Below are 15,263 nucleotides of genomic sequence, written 5' to 3'. Positions count from 1 at the left end.
TAAACTCGGGAGGCAGGGCTTGCAGTGAGCTGAGATCCAGCCACTGTGCTCCAGCCTGGGCGACAGAGCGAGACTCCGTCTCAAAAAAAAAAAAAAGAAAGAAAAAACTACTTTAAATTTCATATGGAACCAAAAAGGAGCCTGTATAGCCAAGACAATTCTAAGCAAGAAGAATAAAGCTCAAAGCATCACACTACCTGACTTCAAACTATACTACAAGGCTACAGTAACCAGAACAGCATGATACTGATACCAAAACAGATATATAGACCAATGGAACAGAACAGAGACCTCAGAAATAACACCACATTTCTTCAATCATCTGATCTTTGACTAACCTGACAAAAACAAGAAATGGGGAAGGGATTCCCTATTTAATAAATGGTGCTGAGAAAACTGGCTAGCCATATGCAGAAAACAGAAACTGGACCCGTTCCTTACACCTTACACAAAACGTAACTCAAGATGGCTCAAAGACTTAAATGTAAAACCCAAACCCATAAAAACCCTAGAAGAAAACCTAGGCAATACCATGCAGGACATAAGCATGGGCAAAGACTTCATGACTAAAACACCAAAAGCAATGGCAACAAAAGTCAAAACTGACAAATGGGATCTAATCAAACTAAAGAGCTTCTGCACAGCAAAAGAAACTATCATCAGATTGAACAGGCCACCTACAGAATGGGAGAAAATTTTTGCAAGATACCCATCTGACAAAGGTCTAATATCCAGAATCTACAAGGAATTTAAACAAATTTACAAGAAAAAAACAACCCCATCAAAATGTGGTTGAAGGATACGAACAGATACTTCTCAAAAGAAGACATTTATGCTGCCATAGATGTATGAAAAAAAGCTCATCATCACTGGTCATTAGAGAAATGCAAATCAAAACCACAATGAGATACCATCTCACGCCAGTTAGAATGGCAATTATTAAAAAGTCAGGAAACAACAGATGCTTGAGAGGATGTGGAGAAATAAGAACGCTTTTACACTGTTGGTGGGAGTGTAAATTAATTCAACCATTGTGAAAGACAGTGTGACGATTCCTCAAAGATCTAGAACCAGAAATACCATTTGACCCAGCAATCCCATTACTGGGTATACACCCAAAGGATTATAAATCATTCTACTATAAAGACATATGCACACATATGTTTATTGCAGCACTATTTACAATAGCAAAGGCTTGGAACCAACCCAAATGCCCATCAGTGCCAGACTGGATAAAGAAAACGTGGCACATATACACCATGGAGTATTATGCAGCCATTAAAAAGAATGAGTTCATGTCCTTTGCAGGGACACGAATGAAGCTGGAAGCCGTCATTCTCAGCAAACTAACACAGGAACAGAAAACCAAACACTATATTTTCTCACTCACAAGTGGGAGCTGAACAATGAGAACACATGGACACAGGGAGGGGAACATCACACACCAGGGCCTGTTGTGGGGTGGGGGGCGACGGGAGGGAGAGCATTAGGACAAATGCCTAACGCATGTGGGGCTTAAAACCTAGATGACAGGTTGATAGGTGCAGCAAACCATCATGTCAAATGTATACCTATGTAACAAACCTGCATGTTTTGCACATGTATCCTGGAATTTAAAGTAAAATAAAAGCAACAACAACAGCAGATAAGTTGTACTCTATAAGGGCACGTGTATATAAGTGGAAATTTACTAGTTATCAGTACTCCTCTATAATAGATATATCCAGGTGTTAGAAAACAGATTAAGCATATTCATTCAAATGTATATATTTGTATAAATCTATAGCCATTATTTTTGTCATTTGCAGATTTTACTTAATACGTGCATTTGCACATGAAAATAACAGATATAAAGTGATATCCGTATATTGATCTCTTGTGATTTTTATTGAAATCTTTTTTATTATTAATTTTAATTTTAATTAAATTTTATTAATGTTTTACTTTAAGAATATTTTTCTAATTATAATAAGAACTGCTCACTTTAAAAAAGCATTAAATGTATTTCAAAACTTTGGTTTTTAATATTAATAGCTACACACTACTCTATCTTAAGTGTATAACTCTTCTCATTAAACATTTAGATAGTTTCCAATTTTTAAATTATTAATAGTGCAATGATATATATATAAATATTTTTATATATATCCTTTTATATACATATTTACAATAGAGTGCTAGAAGTAGATTTACTGGGTCAAAAACTCAGCTTTTTTAGGCTGTTATACATATGACCAAAGTTACACTTCCATAAGTGGTATCTAGTGTGTCACATCCGTCTTCACCAGCCTGAGTACTGTCATGTGTCATACTTTGACAGTTTATAGGTAAAACAGTTTCTTGGTATCTTAAATTAACATTTGGAAATTAATCATCAAATTGAGTTCTTTCAAATGCTTCTTAGTCATTTTTATTTCTACTTTTGCAAAATTCTAGTTTACATACTTTGCTCAATTTTTCTATTTAGACATTTACCTTTTATTTTGTTTTACATATGAGCACCTTTTTATACTAAGGATATTGACCCTTTGTCCATCATGTTTGTTGAAGAAGACACTTTTCAGTTTCATTTTTTGTTTACATTTATTAATGATGATTTTAAATACAGAAGCATTTCACTGGTTTTTAAAAAATCAAATCTACATTTTATTTCTTTGTGATTTCTAGAAAATCTTTAGTTTAGCAGGCTGAGATCAGATAAATATATCCATCTATATATTTATTCTTCAAGTTTTCATGTTTTCATTTTTACATTTAATTCTTTTTTTCCTACTGGTATTTACATTTGGTAAAGTGCAAATGAAGGATCCAACTCTCCAGCTCCCAAATAGTTTGACTACTTTTCTAACACCATTTGTTGAATAATCCATTATTTCCTCATACTGAAAAAAATACAAGAATTATTATATATACAAGATTCTGTTTTGAGTTAAATAATGCTTACTTTTTCAGGGTCTACTTTTAGTAAAAGAAATCCAATTTATTCTAAATAAAAATGCATACAAACTACTAAAATATAGTTTCACTTAAAATTCCTACTTTGTTGTATACCTTAATATTATTAGTAAAGGGTTTTTTTTTTTTAGCACCTTAAACAAGCAAATGAATTTTGAGCACAGCCTGCTGGCATCTAATAAAAACACAGCTGAAATAAGTCTAACAATTTTTGTAACACTCTAACTCATGTTAAAATATATAGTTTTTTAAACAAAATTCATAATTTAATAAACCTACACCTTTTTTGAATTGCAGACTTCTAAGCACAGAATGCAGCTTAGTTAAGTACTTGGAATCAAAACTTTTTTGGAGCAAGCTTAACTTGAAATTCAGTAGTAATTACATGTGTGTGTGTGTGTGTGTGTATTATATACATAATTTAAAAGATATTGCTTGCTGTCTTATCTAACAGTTTTCTTAAGATATGGCCACTGGAATTTTACATTACTAAATCTTACAGTTTTCTTCACAAAGCTGAATAATTTTATTCGTTCTTCTGGCAACTTTTGTAATTTGCATTTTCGATCATTCAGTTTTTCAAGGTCTTCATTAAGATGCCTCTGAAGAGTTTTTATACGCATATTGTAATACATTATTTTTTTCATCGCTGTGGTCTAAAAGTAAGAAAGAAAACAACATAAAAATTAGCTAAAACAAATTATAGGCAATTATTAGTGGTATTATATAAGTACGGTATGTTCTATATAACAATTTAGATGATTTGCATGCTCAGGTACTAATAAAGATGATAGCTGGAGTGACAATGGCTACACAGAGTTCTATATTTAAACTTAATAAAAGATATAAAATTCCAAAGATTTTCTTTGTGAGGCATAAAGTGTGAGGCAAATTCACATTTATTTCCAGGATAACAACATAGACTACAGATAAAATGTAATGTATAAAATAGTACAGGTAATGAGGCAATACAATTAGAGCAAACATATAACTCATTATTCCTATTTGATTAACTTAGGGAATAAAAGAAATTAATAAGAATTAAAAGCAAATATAACATTACTCAATTCATTTTTTAAAAGCATGGCTGGCCGGGCGCGGTGGCTCAAGCCTGTAATCCCAGCACTTTGGGAGGCCGAGACGGGCGGATCACGAGGTCAGGAGATCGAGACCATCCTGGCTAACACGACGAAACCCCGTCTCTACTAAAAAATACAAAAAACTAGCCGGGCGAGGTGGCGGGCGCCTGTAGTCCCAGCTACTCGGGAGGCTGAGGCAGGAGAATGGCGTAAACCCGGGAGGCGGAGCTTGCAGTGAGCTGAGATCCGGCCACTGCACTCCAGCCCGGGCAACAGAGCAAGACTCCGTCTCAAAAAAAAAAAAAAAAAAAAAGCATGGCTAAGGAATATAATTTTTTTTCAAATTTATAAAAGAATGTTCATTAGGCTAAGCAAATTACTAAATGTCTATCAAATCCATTTATCTTGCATTCCTTAATAACAATGCATCATTCAGTTATTAATAAATTTATCATGATAAATTGATTAAATCCATAATTAATAAATGCACCAGCTAAATGGTACTTGAGAGTTATGTTAGTGGACCATAAACAAATTTGAGGCATTATAAAAAATCTGACATGGTTTTGTTTACCTGAAATAATGAAAGCAAGTAAGTTGGAAGACTTTTACACTCTTAGACTTGTATTTTCTACAGATGCAGTCTTTTCTTATGAAATTTATTTAGTATGGAGTGGATAATCAAGATCCTAATATAATTTTCTGGCATAAAAGGCAGAATAGAAACAAATACATAGTATGATGAGAGGCCAAAAGAATTCTCTTTCCCCATGCATATTATGAAGTACTGCAACTGAAATCACCAAATTCCCCTGCCAAAAATAAGACAATCATAACAAAGAACAGTCAAGAAAAAAATTTGTTTTAGGATCATGATAAACTGATTAAATATCTTTGATAAAGAAAAGCTTAATTTCTGAAGTGCAACTGAGTTAAAAGAAAAAATTGTAACTTAAGAAATGGGAATTGGTGTTTCTTGATTTTTTTTTCCTATTTGGAGACAATAGGAAATCCAATACAAAATTCTGTGGGTCAGTTACAGCTAAAAATAATTCTAATAAATTCTTCAATCTAAAACAATAGGATATCCACATACAGAAGAATGAAACTAGTCCCCTATCTCTCAACGTATACAAAAATCAACTCAAAAAATGGACTTAAATGTAAAACTTGAAACCATAAAACTACTAGAAGAAAAAAGGGAAAATGTTTCAGGACATTGATCTAGGCAAGGATTTTATGACTAATACTTCAAAAGCATGGACAACAAAAACAAATAGACAAATGGTACTACATTAAACTGAAAAGCTTCTGCACAGCAAAAGGAAACAATCAACAGAGTGAAGAGACAAACTATGGAAGGGAGAAAATATTTGCAAACTACTCATCCAATAAGGATCTCATATCCAGAATATGCAAGGAACTCAAACAACTCAACAGCAAAACAAAAAACAAAAAAAAACCAAACACATACACACACAAATGAAACACGCACACACACACACACACACACACACAAATAATCCAACCAGAAGGTGGGCAAAGGAACTGCATAGACATTTCTCAAAAGATATCATACGAATGGCCACTAGGTATATGAAAAAATGCTCATCACTAACTAACCATCATGGAAATGCAAATAAAAATCACAATATAATCTCATCTAGTTAGAATGGCTATTATCAAAAAGACAGAAAAAAAAAAAAAGAGATGCTGGTGAGGATGCAGAGCAAAGGGAACTCTTTTTTTTTTGAGATGGAGTCTCACTCTGTCGCTCAGGCTGAAGTGCAGTGGCGCAATATCGGCTCACTGCAACCTCTGCCTTCTGCGTTCAAGCAATTCTCCTGCCTCAACCTCCTGAGTAGCTGGGATTAGAGGCACCTGCCACCACACCCGGCTAATGTGTATTGTATTTTTAGTAGAGATGGTGCTTCACCATGTTGGCCGGGCTGGTTGCAAACTGCTGACCTCAAGTGATCTGCTCGCCTGGGCCCAAAAAAGGGAACTCTCATATGCTGTTAGTAGAAATGTAAATTAGTACAGCCATTATGAAAAACAGGATGGAGTTTTCTCAAAAAATTAAAAGCAGAACTTCCAAAGGATTCAGCAACCTCACTCCTGGGTATTTATCCAAAACAAAGGAAATCAGTGTATCCAAGGGATACTTGCACCCCCACATTTACTGCAGCACTATTCACAATAGTTAAGATTTAGAATTAATCTAAATGCCATCAATAGGTGAATGGATAAAGAAAATGTAATATATGTATATCACATTACACATACACACCGTGTATACACATGATGGAATACTATTTAACCATAAAAAAGAATGAAACCCTGTCATTTGTGGCAACATGGTTGAGCCTGAAGCACATTATGTTAAGCAAAATAAGTCAGGCACAGAAAAATAAAGACTGCATGTTATCACTCATGTATGAGAACTAAAGACATTTTTTGAGCTCATGGAAGTAGAGAGCAGAATTGTAGCTATTGGAGGCTGTAGGCGAGGTAGTGGGGAGGAGAGAATGGGGAGAAAGGTTGGTTAAGGGTAGAAAATTATAGCTAGATAGGAAGAATAAATTCTGGTGTTCTGTAGCACTGCAGGGTGAATATGGTTAACTATAATGTGTATATTTTCAAAAATCTGGAAGAAGGGATTTTGAATGTTCACAACAGAAAGAATAAATGTTTGAGGAGATGAATATGCTAATTACCCTTATTTGATCATTATATGTAGAATTATTATGCATCAATTGCAAATAAAAGGGAAAAAATAACACAACAAGAGAACATGGGATGGAGTTAATTTGGTCAGATAAAATACAGGATGCCAAATTAAATGTGAATTTCAGATAAACAACAAATAATGTTTTAATATACATAATGCTAAATTTACTTATACTTATTTAATTATACCAAAACATCTTTATTGTTTGTCTAAAATTTAAATTTAACTTGGAATCCCCTAGGTGGGGTAAATAGAAGATTAAAGGATACTAGTTTTATTTTAATTTTTTTGAATAAGCAATATATTCACATTTCAAAAACCAAAAAAATTGATTTATACAATGAAAAGTCTACTTCCCACTTATGTTTCCCATCTTCTCAGTTGCCCCATCTTCTGCAGAAAATGACTTTAATGTCTAGTAAATCTTACCATAGTTCCAACTTTTTCTAATTTATTAAGAATGTACCTATATCTTCATATAGAAACAAAAATTATGATATTTTACTATTTCTAAACTTTTTCAAAATCACTTAGTATGTCATAACAATAAATAAGAGTTATTAATGAACGGGTTTTTTTGTCTTTGTTTGAGAGTATATAGTAAGATTTTGGGGAAGGAGGGAAGACTGTTTTATAAACTGTAACTCTATAGCCAATCAACTTTGTAGGCTGACCACATGCAACTTGCTTTTTGTATTTGGACTTTACAAAATTAATGTCAAAGTCACTTTCAAAGACTTTGGTAGAATTCCACACCTGTCAAAACAAACTTCTAAGAAAAAGAAATTGGACTAATTATAATGCTAAATTCAGCTGCATGTTTGTACTAAGACAAAATTTGATCCCTTTGCATCTTAGGTGGCCAAAAAAGAATTCAAAGTCATAAACAGAATTATATTCAACTATAGTTTCATGGCACTTATTTTTATACTACTTAACAATTAAAATGGGCTTTTATGTACATTAACTCATTGGCTCCCCCAAACAACCCTGTGCTGAAAAGCAGATACCATTTTCATCATCTTTGTTTCAGTTCAGAAAACTGAGCTTCAGTAGTAGCACATGCAGTTGGGGGCTTGAATCCAAGTCTTCGGATTTGAACCCATGTGTTCTTCCCTCTGTCTCACACTAACTCTTTGGTGGTCCTCCTGGTAGGTTCTGACTTTACCTGCCACTTGTAGTTTACACAAACTAGTTCACAGTCATAGGTGAAAATCTGAAGAATCAATAGCACTCTGTTCAAGAGTTCATCACAAAGAACTGCTACAACTTGTCTTCTTATGCATAGTAAGGAAAAAAGCATTTTAGAAATCTATATCAATCCATAAATTAAAAATACTTTGAATTTGAAAATCATTTTGGTCTGAATCTAAAGTTGGACTATAGTATATATCTTATTTGTGCCTTAAAAGGTAAAGGGAGGGTAAATATTTTACAATAAGAAAATGAAATATAATTACTTAATTTAAGATGTTAGAAACTGTCTAACAATTCCTTTTTTGTTGTTCTTTATGCTACTCCTGACATTTACAAGACTGAACCAAATGTATGAGAATCTCAGTCAGAATGTCAGAAGAACCTGCCTCTCTTAGTTCTCCTTTTCAGTCTCCTCTGTAGGTTCCTTCTCATCTACCCAACATTTAGCACCCAAGTGACACACTTTCTCTTCCACACCATTCCCTTGGTGACTCATCCAGTCCACAGCTTTAAGTACCAACTTTCTGCTTTCAATTCTCATATTTTAATTTATACCCCCAATCTGGGGAACTCTCCCACATAGTAGACTCATATGGATATCCAACTACTTACTGAGCATGTCCCCTTAGGATATTCAAAAAATTGTTCAAACTTTACATGCCTAAAATTATCATGATTCTAAAATAATGATTTTTCCTCCTAAACCTACTCCTCCCCTACTCCTCCCATACTCTTCCTCATGTCGTCAAATAGCAACTTACTCTTTGAATTGCTCTAGCCAATATCTTGTAATTATTCTCTACTTCTTTCCTCTGTACTTAATATCCAATCCATCAGTAAACCCAGATAGGTTCCATCTTTTAACTGCTACCAGAATCTGACTTCTTACCACTTTCTCTGTGAACACCATGCATTGAACTATCCACATTGCTCATCTAAGTTACTGGAATAATCTCCTAACTGGTCTCTCTTCTCTGCTTTCAACTTTCCCCCTCTAATTGTCTATTCTTTTTTTTTTTTTTTTTTTGAGACGGAGTCTTGCTCTGTCGCCCGGGCTGGAGTGCAGTGGCCGGATCTCAGCTCACTGCAAGCTCCGCCTCCCGGGTTCCCGCCATTCTCCTGCCTCAGCCTCCCGAGTAGCCGGGACTACAGGCGCCCGCCACCTCGCCCGGCTAGTTTTTTGTATTTTTTAGTAGAGACGGGGTTTCACCGTGTTAGCCAGGATGGTCTCGATCTCCTGACCTCGTGATCTGCCCATCTCGGCCTCCCAAAGTGCTGGGATTACAGGCTTGAGCCACCGTGCCCGGCCTAATTGTCTATTCTTAATACATTATTCAAAAGGATCCCTTTAAACCATAAGTCATCTTAGTCCCTCCTCTGATCAGAATTTTCCAGTGGATCCCATCTCACTCAAAATAAAGACCAAAGTCCTTACAACAGTCTACAGTCTCACATAATCTGGCCTTCACTACTCCTGTCTTCATCTGTTACTTCTCTTCCCCTGATGTCCTCAGCTACTTAAACTTTCAGATAATCACAAACCATCTTTAATTAGATTAAAATCTACCTAATACTTGGTCGACTACCATAAACCACAGATATTTTCTGATTTTGATATGTAATATTCCAAAGGAGAAGTGGTTGTTACATTTCTGTTATTTAAGCTTTAATTTATATATATATGGCACTAGTCTAATTATTTTTGACACTTATTTTTTTCAATTTCCTTCTTGTTTTATATAGATTAGAAGCAATATTACTTCATTATTTCGCCTTCCAGTACTGTCATCAAAATTAAGATTCTAGTATTAATATTATTTATATACTTTTATGTGTAATATCCAGTTAACTAGGGCAAAAGTAGACTTGGCAACAAGAACTGAACTGATAATCCTACCTACCATATGTGGACATGGCCAGAAAGAAGCCTAACTAATAAACTAACTAATAAAACAGAAATCACAGATGCCTGATTAGGGATGTACTTACATCTGCCAGTTCCTTGATTTGCTTTGCTGACACATCCAATGTGTCAAATCTTTGAAGGCAAGGTAAATGATATAATACATGTGTGGAATAATTACACAGAAGACAAACTGGATTGGTTTTATATTGAGGATCATTCAGACATAAATCCTTTAAGCAAGGCAGCCTGGTTAAGTTCGTGAGCTCCTAAAACACCAGCAAAGATAATGTTCAATTAATTGTGACTGTCATTTCTAAAGGCAGTATTTGAACACTTAAGATCAGCCATACTCTAATGCATTCTAATTATGTGTGTAAATACATTAAAGTGATTTAGATGCCTAAAATGTTTCTATTGAAAAACAAGCTAAATTCCCAAAGAAAATAGCAACAATAATTAAACAACACGCTATACCACTATGCCTTTTAAATATTTACTAAATCATGTATTCCAGCTGGAACATTGAAGCCAGTGATGCGAGCACATTTGTTCATTAATATGTTGCCTCCCCTACACAGCCCCTCTTGCTAATTGCCCCCAAGATACCTGTAGGTCTCTGCTTTCTTCACCCCTATTTCCTATACTTATCACCTAGAAACACTCCTGTTCATCCTCCCTGCTTCCAGATCTGCTCTACTCATTAAAGGCTATGGGAGCCCCTGTTCATTACAAACAATCATCATGGAATTCCTGATTTTTGGGGTTTTTTTGTTTTGTGTTTTTCCATTAAGTACCTGTTTTACCTATTATGGTCAACTAAAGTCTAACCTTCCTTGAGGGCCTCAGTTTTCTCACAACCTATGGATGAGGAAGGATTGATATGCACTCTCAGACCAATGTTTCTCCTTAACATATTTTTTCCTGATGTTTAAGTCATTATTTATACTTTCCTTTATTTGTCATCTGGCTCTTGATTAACTCTTCCATCCTGCCTCTTCCTGTTTAAACCCTAATATTTTATGATTTAGTCATATTGAACCAGTTGAAGTTTTGGAATGTGCCAAGCCCTATCTTGTCCTTAGACCTTTACTCATGCTGCTCCCTTTTAGGTGGCCTGAACTTCACCCCAATTTCACCTTTTAATCTGTCAGGGCCCAACCCAGTGTCATATTCCCTGGGAGCCTTGTTTCATTCTCCAATGTTGGGATAGATGTTCCTCTTAAGAGCTCTTTTAGCCACTGAGCTTAGTTTTGGTATGCACTTTATCATACCCTATTGCCAATTGCTTGTTATCTATAAGCCAAGGGTCTATATGGGCTTTGGCCCCCAATCTACAAACAAAGAATGTAATTTACATTTTTAAGTATTGAAAAAAAAAGAAGAATATGCAGTAGAGGCCACATGTGGCCCACAGAGCCTGAAATACTTTCTATTTGGCTTTTTTTTGTTGTCGTTACAGAAAACGTTTGCTAACCCTGAAATAAACTTGTGGAGAACACGGTTTGTGTCTTGTTTAACATTGTATTCCCAACACTCAGCACTCAGAACACAGCAGGCACTAAATAAATATGTAAAGTAAATTGATTACTTTCAACCAACTTCGAGGATATCCTCATACTTTCTTATTACCAGGATCGTGCCTGAGGTAGGAGGCTACTGTGGTGGGGTCAAACTTGAAAGGATGCAATGCTAGCTAGAAAAATCGGAATCAGAGTTAAGGGAAATCCAAAGGAAGAACCAGGAAGCATTAGTTCTAAAGTTACAGTAAAAAAGGAATGGAAAAGAGAATAGTGAAGTCAGGTTGCTGGAAACAAGAGTAATACAGGTTGAGGTGGTTAATATGTTTCCAAACTCTCTCTGGACAAGTGAGAATGTGGCTCACTGATCTGACCTGAGGCTTGGGCTGAGCCTATGTGGGGAGGAGGACAAAGCAGAGTTGCTCTAAAAGGAAAATTTATGGACAGAGCTGTGCACAGAATTATTTGGTCAAATTCTGCAGGGGCAAGAAGGTAAACCATCTGGCAGCCTTTGATTACTGGGTTGCTGTGTTTCATTTGACCATGGTACATGGTGGGTATAAATGAGCTGGTAGATGGTGGGTATAAACTCTGAATTCCTACACAGAAATCCCCCAACTACATGCCAAATTCAGGTGACACTGGAGTCCATGAAGGCATAAAATCTCACTGAAAATTAGTGCTCTGGTGCCTGGTATGGTTGGAAGGTGGGCACAGAATTTATTCAATCAGGATAGGATAGGATAGTTATCTTCTTAGGGTAGGAAGAAAGGTTATAGAGATAAAAATCTAAGATAATAGTGTTCCAGGAACATTTCTAATATGAAGATAGTAAAAGCTCCTGTGAATCAGGTTCAATGTTTTTATGACAGTCATAATGCCATAAAAAGCCTTTTTAAATATTATGACACATAATGAATTTTTATAATAATCCTGTTATCACCATTTTTAAAATAAAGATACTGAAATACAGCAGGTCAATGTAATTAAAGTAATGGTAATAAAATAATAAGAACAATGGATCTGTTGAGTCCTTAATATGTGCTGGTCACTATTCGGGTACTTTACATTGTTATTTCACCTAAACTTCATGTTCCACTATATTATGCTGCCTCTAGTGTGAGGCAGAGCTAGACCTGAGAGGTCTTTCTGCCTGTGCAGCCACAGATTATAACCACCACAAGGGTGCCATGGCTAGCCAGGTAAGATCAACTTCCTTATAGTTTCTTGGCAGGGCAATGCCTTATTTTCCCAGAATCCTGTACTTATCTTCTTCAGCCTTATGTCATAATTACTTCCCTTGCTGTGTTCCAGTCACAGAGGATTTCTAGTTCGTAGAATCTGCCATACCCCTTTCAACCACCTTGAGCCTTCATACATACTTTTTAACTTTTGCCTGGAAGGGTCTTTGCCTGGGCAACTCCTACTCACGTCTGATATCATTAGCTGCAACATTAGCTCCTCAAGGATGTCTTGTCCTGATATCCCAAATAAGGCTAGGTCTCCCTTTTATATGTTCCCACAGCACTCTGAATTTAACGTTCATAGCTCTCTCTGATCTCTTCTGGAATTTTAGCCTATTTTAAGTATAAAAGCTTTATTCACATTTCACATTATTTTCTTGGAATAGATTCCTAAAAGAGGAATTGATAGGTTAAAGGATAGAAGGCTGTTTAAAGGACTTGGTACACATTATCTAAATGCTTTCTAGAAAAGTTCTATCATTTTAAATGATTACCAGTGTCATATAAATGCCCATCTTATCCTAATCTTTCTAACACAGAGTATCATGTTTATCAAATGTTGACTATATAAAATATTATCAATTACAATTATATCTTCTTTTTTTTTTGAAACCTAGTCTTGCTCCTTTACTGAGGCTGTAGTGCACTGGTGCAATCTCAGCTCACTGCAACCTCCGCCTCCCAGGTTCAAGAGATTCTCCTGCTTCAGCCTCCTGAGTAACTGGGATTACAGGCGCCTACCACCATGCCTGGCTATTTTTATTTTTTTATTTTTAGTAGAAACAAGGTTTCACCATGTTTGCCAGGCTGATCTCAAACTCCTGACCTCAAGTGATCCGCCTGCCTTGGCCTCCCAAAGTGACAGGATTACAGGCGTGAGCCACCATGTCCAGGCTTATATCACATTTTATTTTCATTTTATTCATTCTTAGTAGGACTGAAAATTATTTTATGAATCTACTACTCATGTGGAGTTCAATTCTATGAATTATCTGCTCACTTATCCTTTATTTACTGGGTATCTTAGATTATTTGTCTCTAATTGATTTAAAAGAGCTCTTTTAAAAGTAAGAATTATTTCAAAGGTTTTTTTGTCTGTTTGTTTTAATTTTATGATGTGTTTACCAGGCTGAAAATTAGAATTTCCATATAGTAAGTATGATTTAAAGATTTAGTGTAGTATCTTAAACTGGCAGAACTAGAAGGGGAAAGATACACATGTGTGCATGTACATACATGCATGCACACACACACACACACACACACACACACACAATCCTGTTATCTATCTTACTGCCTGTCCCTGTCACAACTGTTACCACCCTCTGAGTGTCTCTGGTTTCTATCATGGCTTATTTTCCACATGTTTAATCTGATCCCCTATCTGATGGCCTCAATGTTGGTAGAGACAATTTGCCATGGCTCTAAGCATCGCTTCACACTCTTGCTTGTTATGCCAAGACTGTAAGGTATTGACTGCTCTTTACCCATTTCTCAGTGTTGTGTGTGCAGATCTTCACCTGGATGGCCCCATTGGTACTCTAAACTCAACATATCCAGAACTAGACACATTCTCTTCCCCTCACCCCCACAAAACTAGCTATTATTTTTCTGATTTGTATATTTTTTGAGCTTGCTAAGAACTGTAATCACAGATTCATTTTGGACTCTCTAGCTCTTCACATTCTACTAGCTGTGAAATTCTGCAAATTCAACAACCATAATGTCTCTTACATCTATTTCTTCCTCGTCTTTCCTCCTCCTTCTCTTCTTCTTCTTTTCTTCTTTTTTCTCTTAACACTCCAATTCGTAGTCTCACAATCTCTCATTTAGATTATTCCTGTAATCTCCTGACTGGGTTTTCTTCTTCTAGCTGTTCCAAGTTAATAAACATTAACTCCAGATCACTATCCCTAAAGAACATTTCTGATCATATCACTTTCTTGCTCAAAAATTCTACAGCTCTCTGTTGTCTATAAAATACAGTCTATATTCGAGACCCAATTGACCTTTCTAGTGTTAACTTCCAATATTGCTATATATACTCTATATTCCAGTCAAATGACAATGCTGGTGTTATTCAAATATACCCCTTGATTTCTCACTTCCCTGTGTTTGTACATATTGTTTTCCCCTTCTTAGAATGCCCACGCCCTGCTACCCAAAAGATCTTCCCACCAATGCTTGTTCAAATTCTGTTGACACTTCAAAGTTCTTATCAAATATTTCCTCTTGAATTTGACTAATACAATTTTGTTTACATATCTTTTTAAGGGACTTAATCTGCCTCATTCTATAGCTTTTTGGTATTTTTATATTTTTGCCTGAGTAGAATAATGCCTACTTTAATATTTATGAACTCAAAGTTATTTGTATAGTAAATTTACCTATCTTTCTTCAATATTTTCTAGAGGATGTGTTCGAATATGCACCTTCAATCTTACACTGTCAAAATTATAAATGTCACCTTTTAACCAGCATTATATGTGATAAATATTAAGTCCCTTTATTTGGTGGTTTCTCTTTCTTTCATGTTCTTGACAAATGTTTATTGAGATTTACTACATGTCCAACACTATGTTAAGGATTGTGGATATAGCAATGAAGAGAACAGGCAAAGTTCCTGTACTCAGA

At 35.4% G+C, this 15,263-nt stretch overlaps 1 protein-coding gene across 1 annotated transcript in view; it reads right to left on the bottom strand.

Moving 5' to 3' along the window:
• LOC105526037 (leucine-rich repeat-containing protein 9) overlaps window positions 1-15,263 on the bottom strand; it is a 139,300-nt gene that overhangs the window by 110,169 nt on the left and 13,868 nt on the right. The window contains exons 7-8 of the mRNA XM_011961925.1: window positions 9,952-10,134; window positions 3,456-3,611 (exon numbers count right to left, since the gene is read on the bottom strand). Of these exons, the coding sequence (XP_011817315.1) occupies window positions 3,456-3,611; window positions 9,952-10,134 (339 nt within the window). The remainder of the gene's footprint in view (window positions 1-3,455; window positions 3,612-9,951; window positions 10,135-15,263) is intronic.

The sequence above is a fragment of the Colobus angolensis genome, unplaced genomic scaffold (genome assembly GCF_000951035.1).
Source record: "Colobus angolensis palliatus isolate OR3802 unplaced genomic scaffold, Cang.pa_1.0 Scaffold57, whole genome shotgun sequence".
Classification (NCBI taxonomy): Eukaryota; Metazoa; Chordata; class Mammalia; order Primates; family Cercopithecidae; genus Colobus; species Colobus angolensis.
Note: the sequence above shows the minus strand (reverse complement) of the source record. Positions and strands in the feature narration are given on the sequence as shown.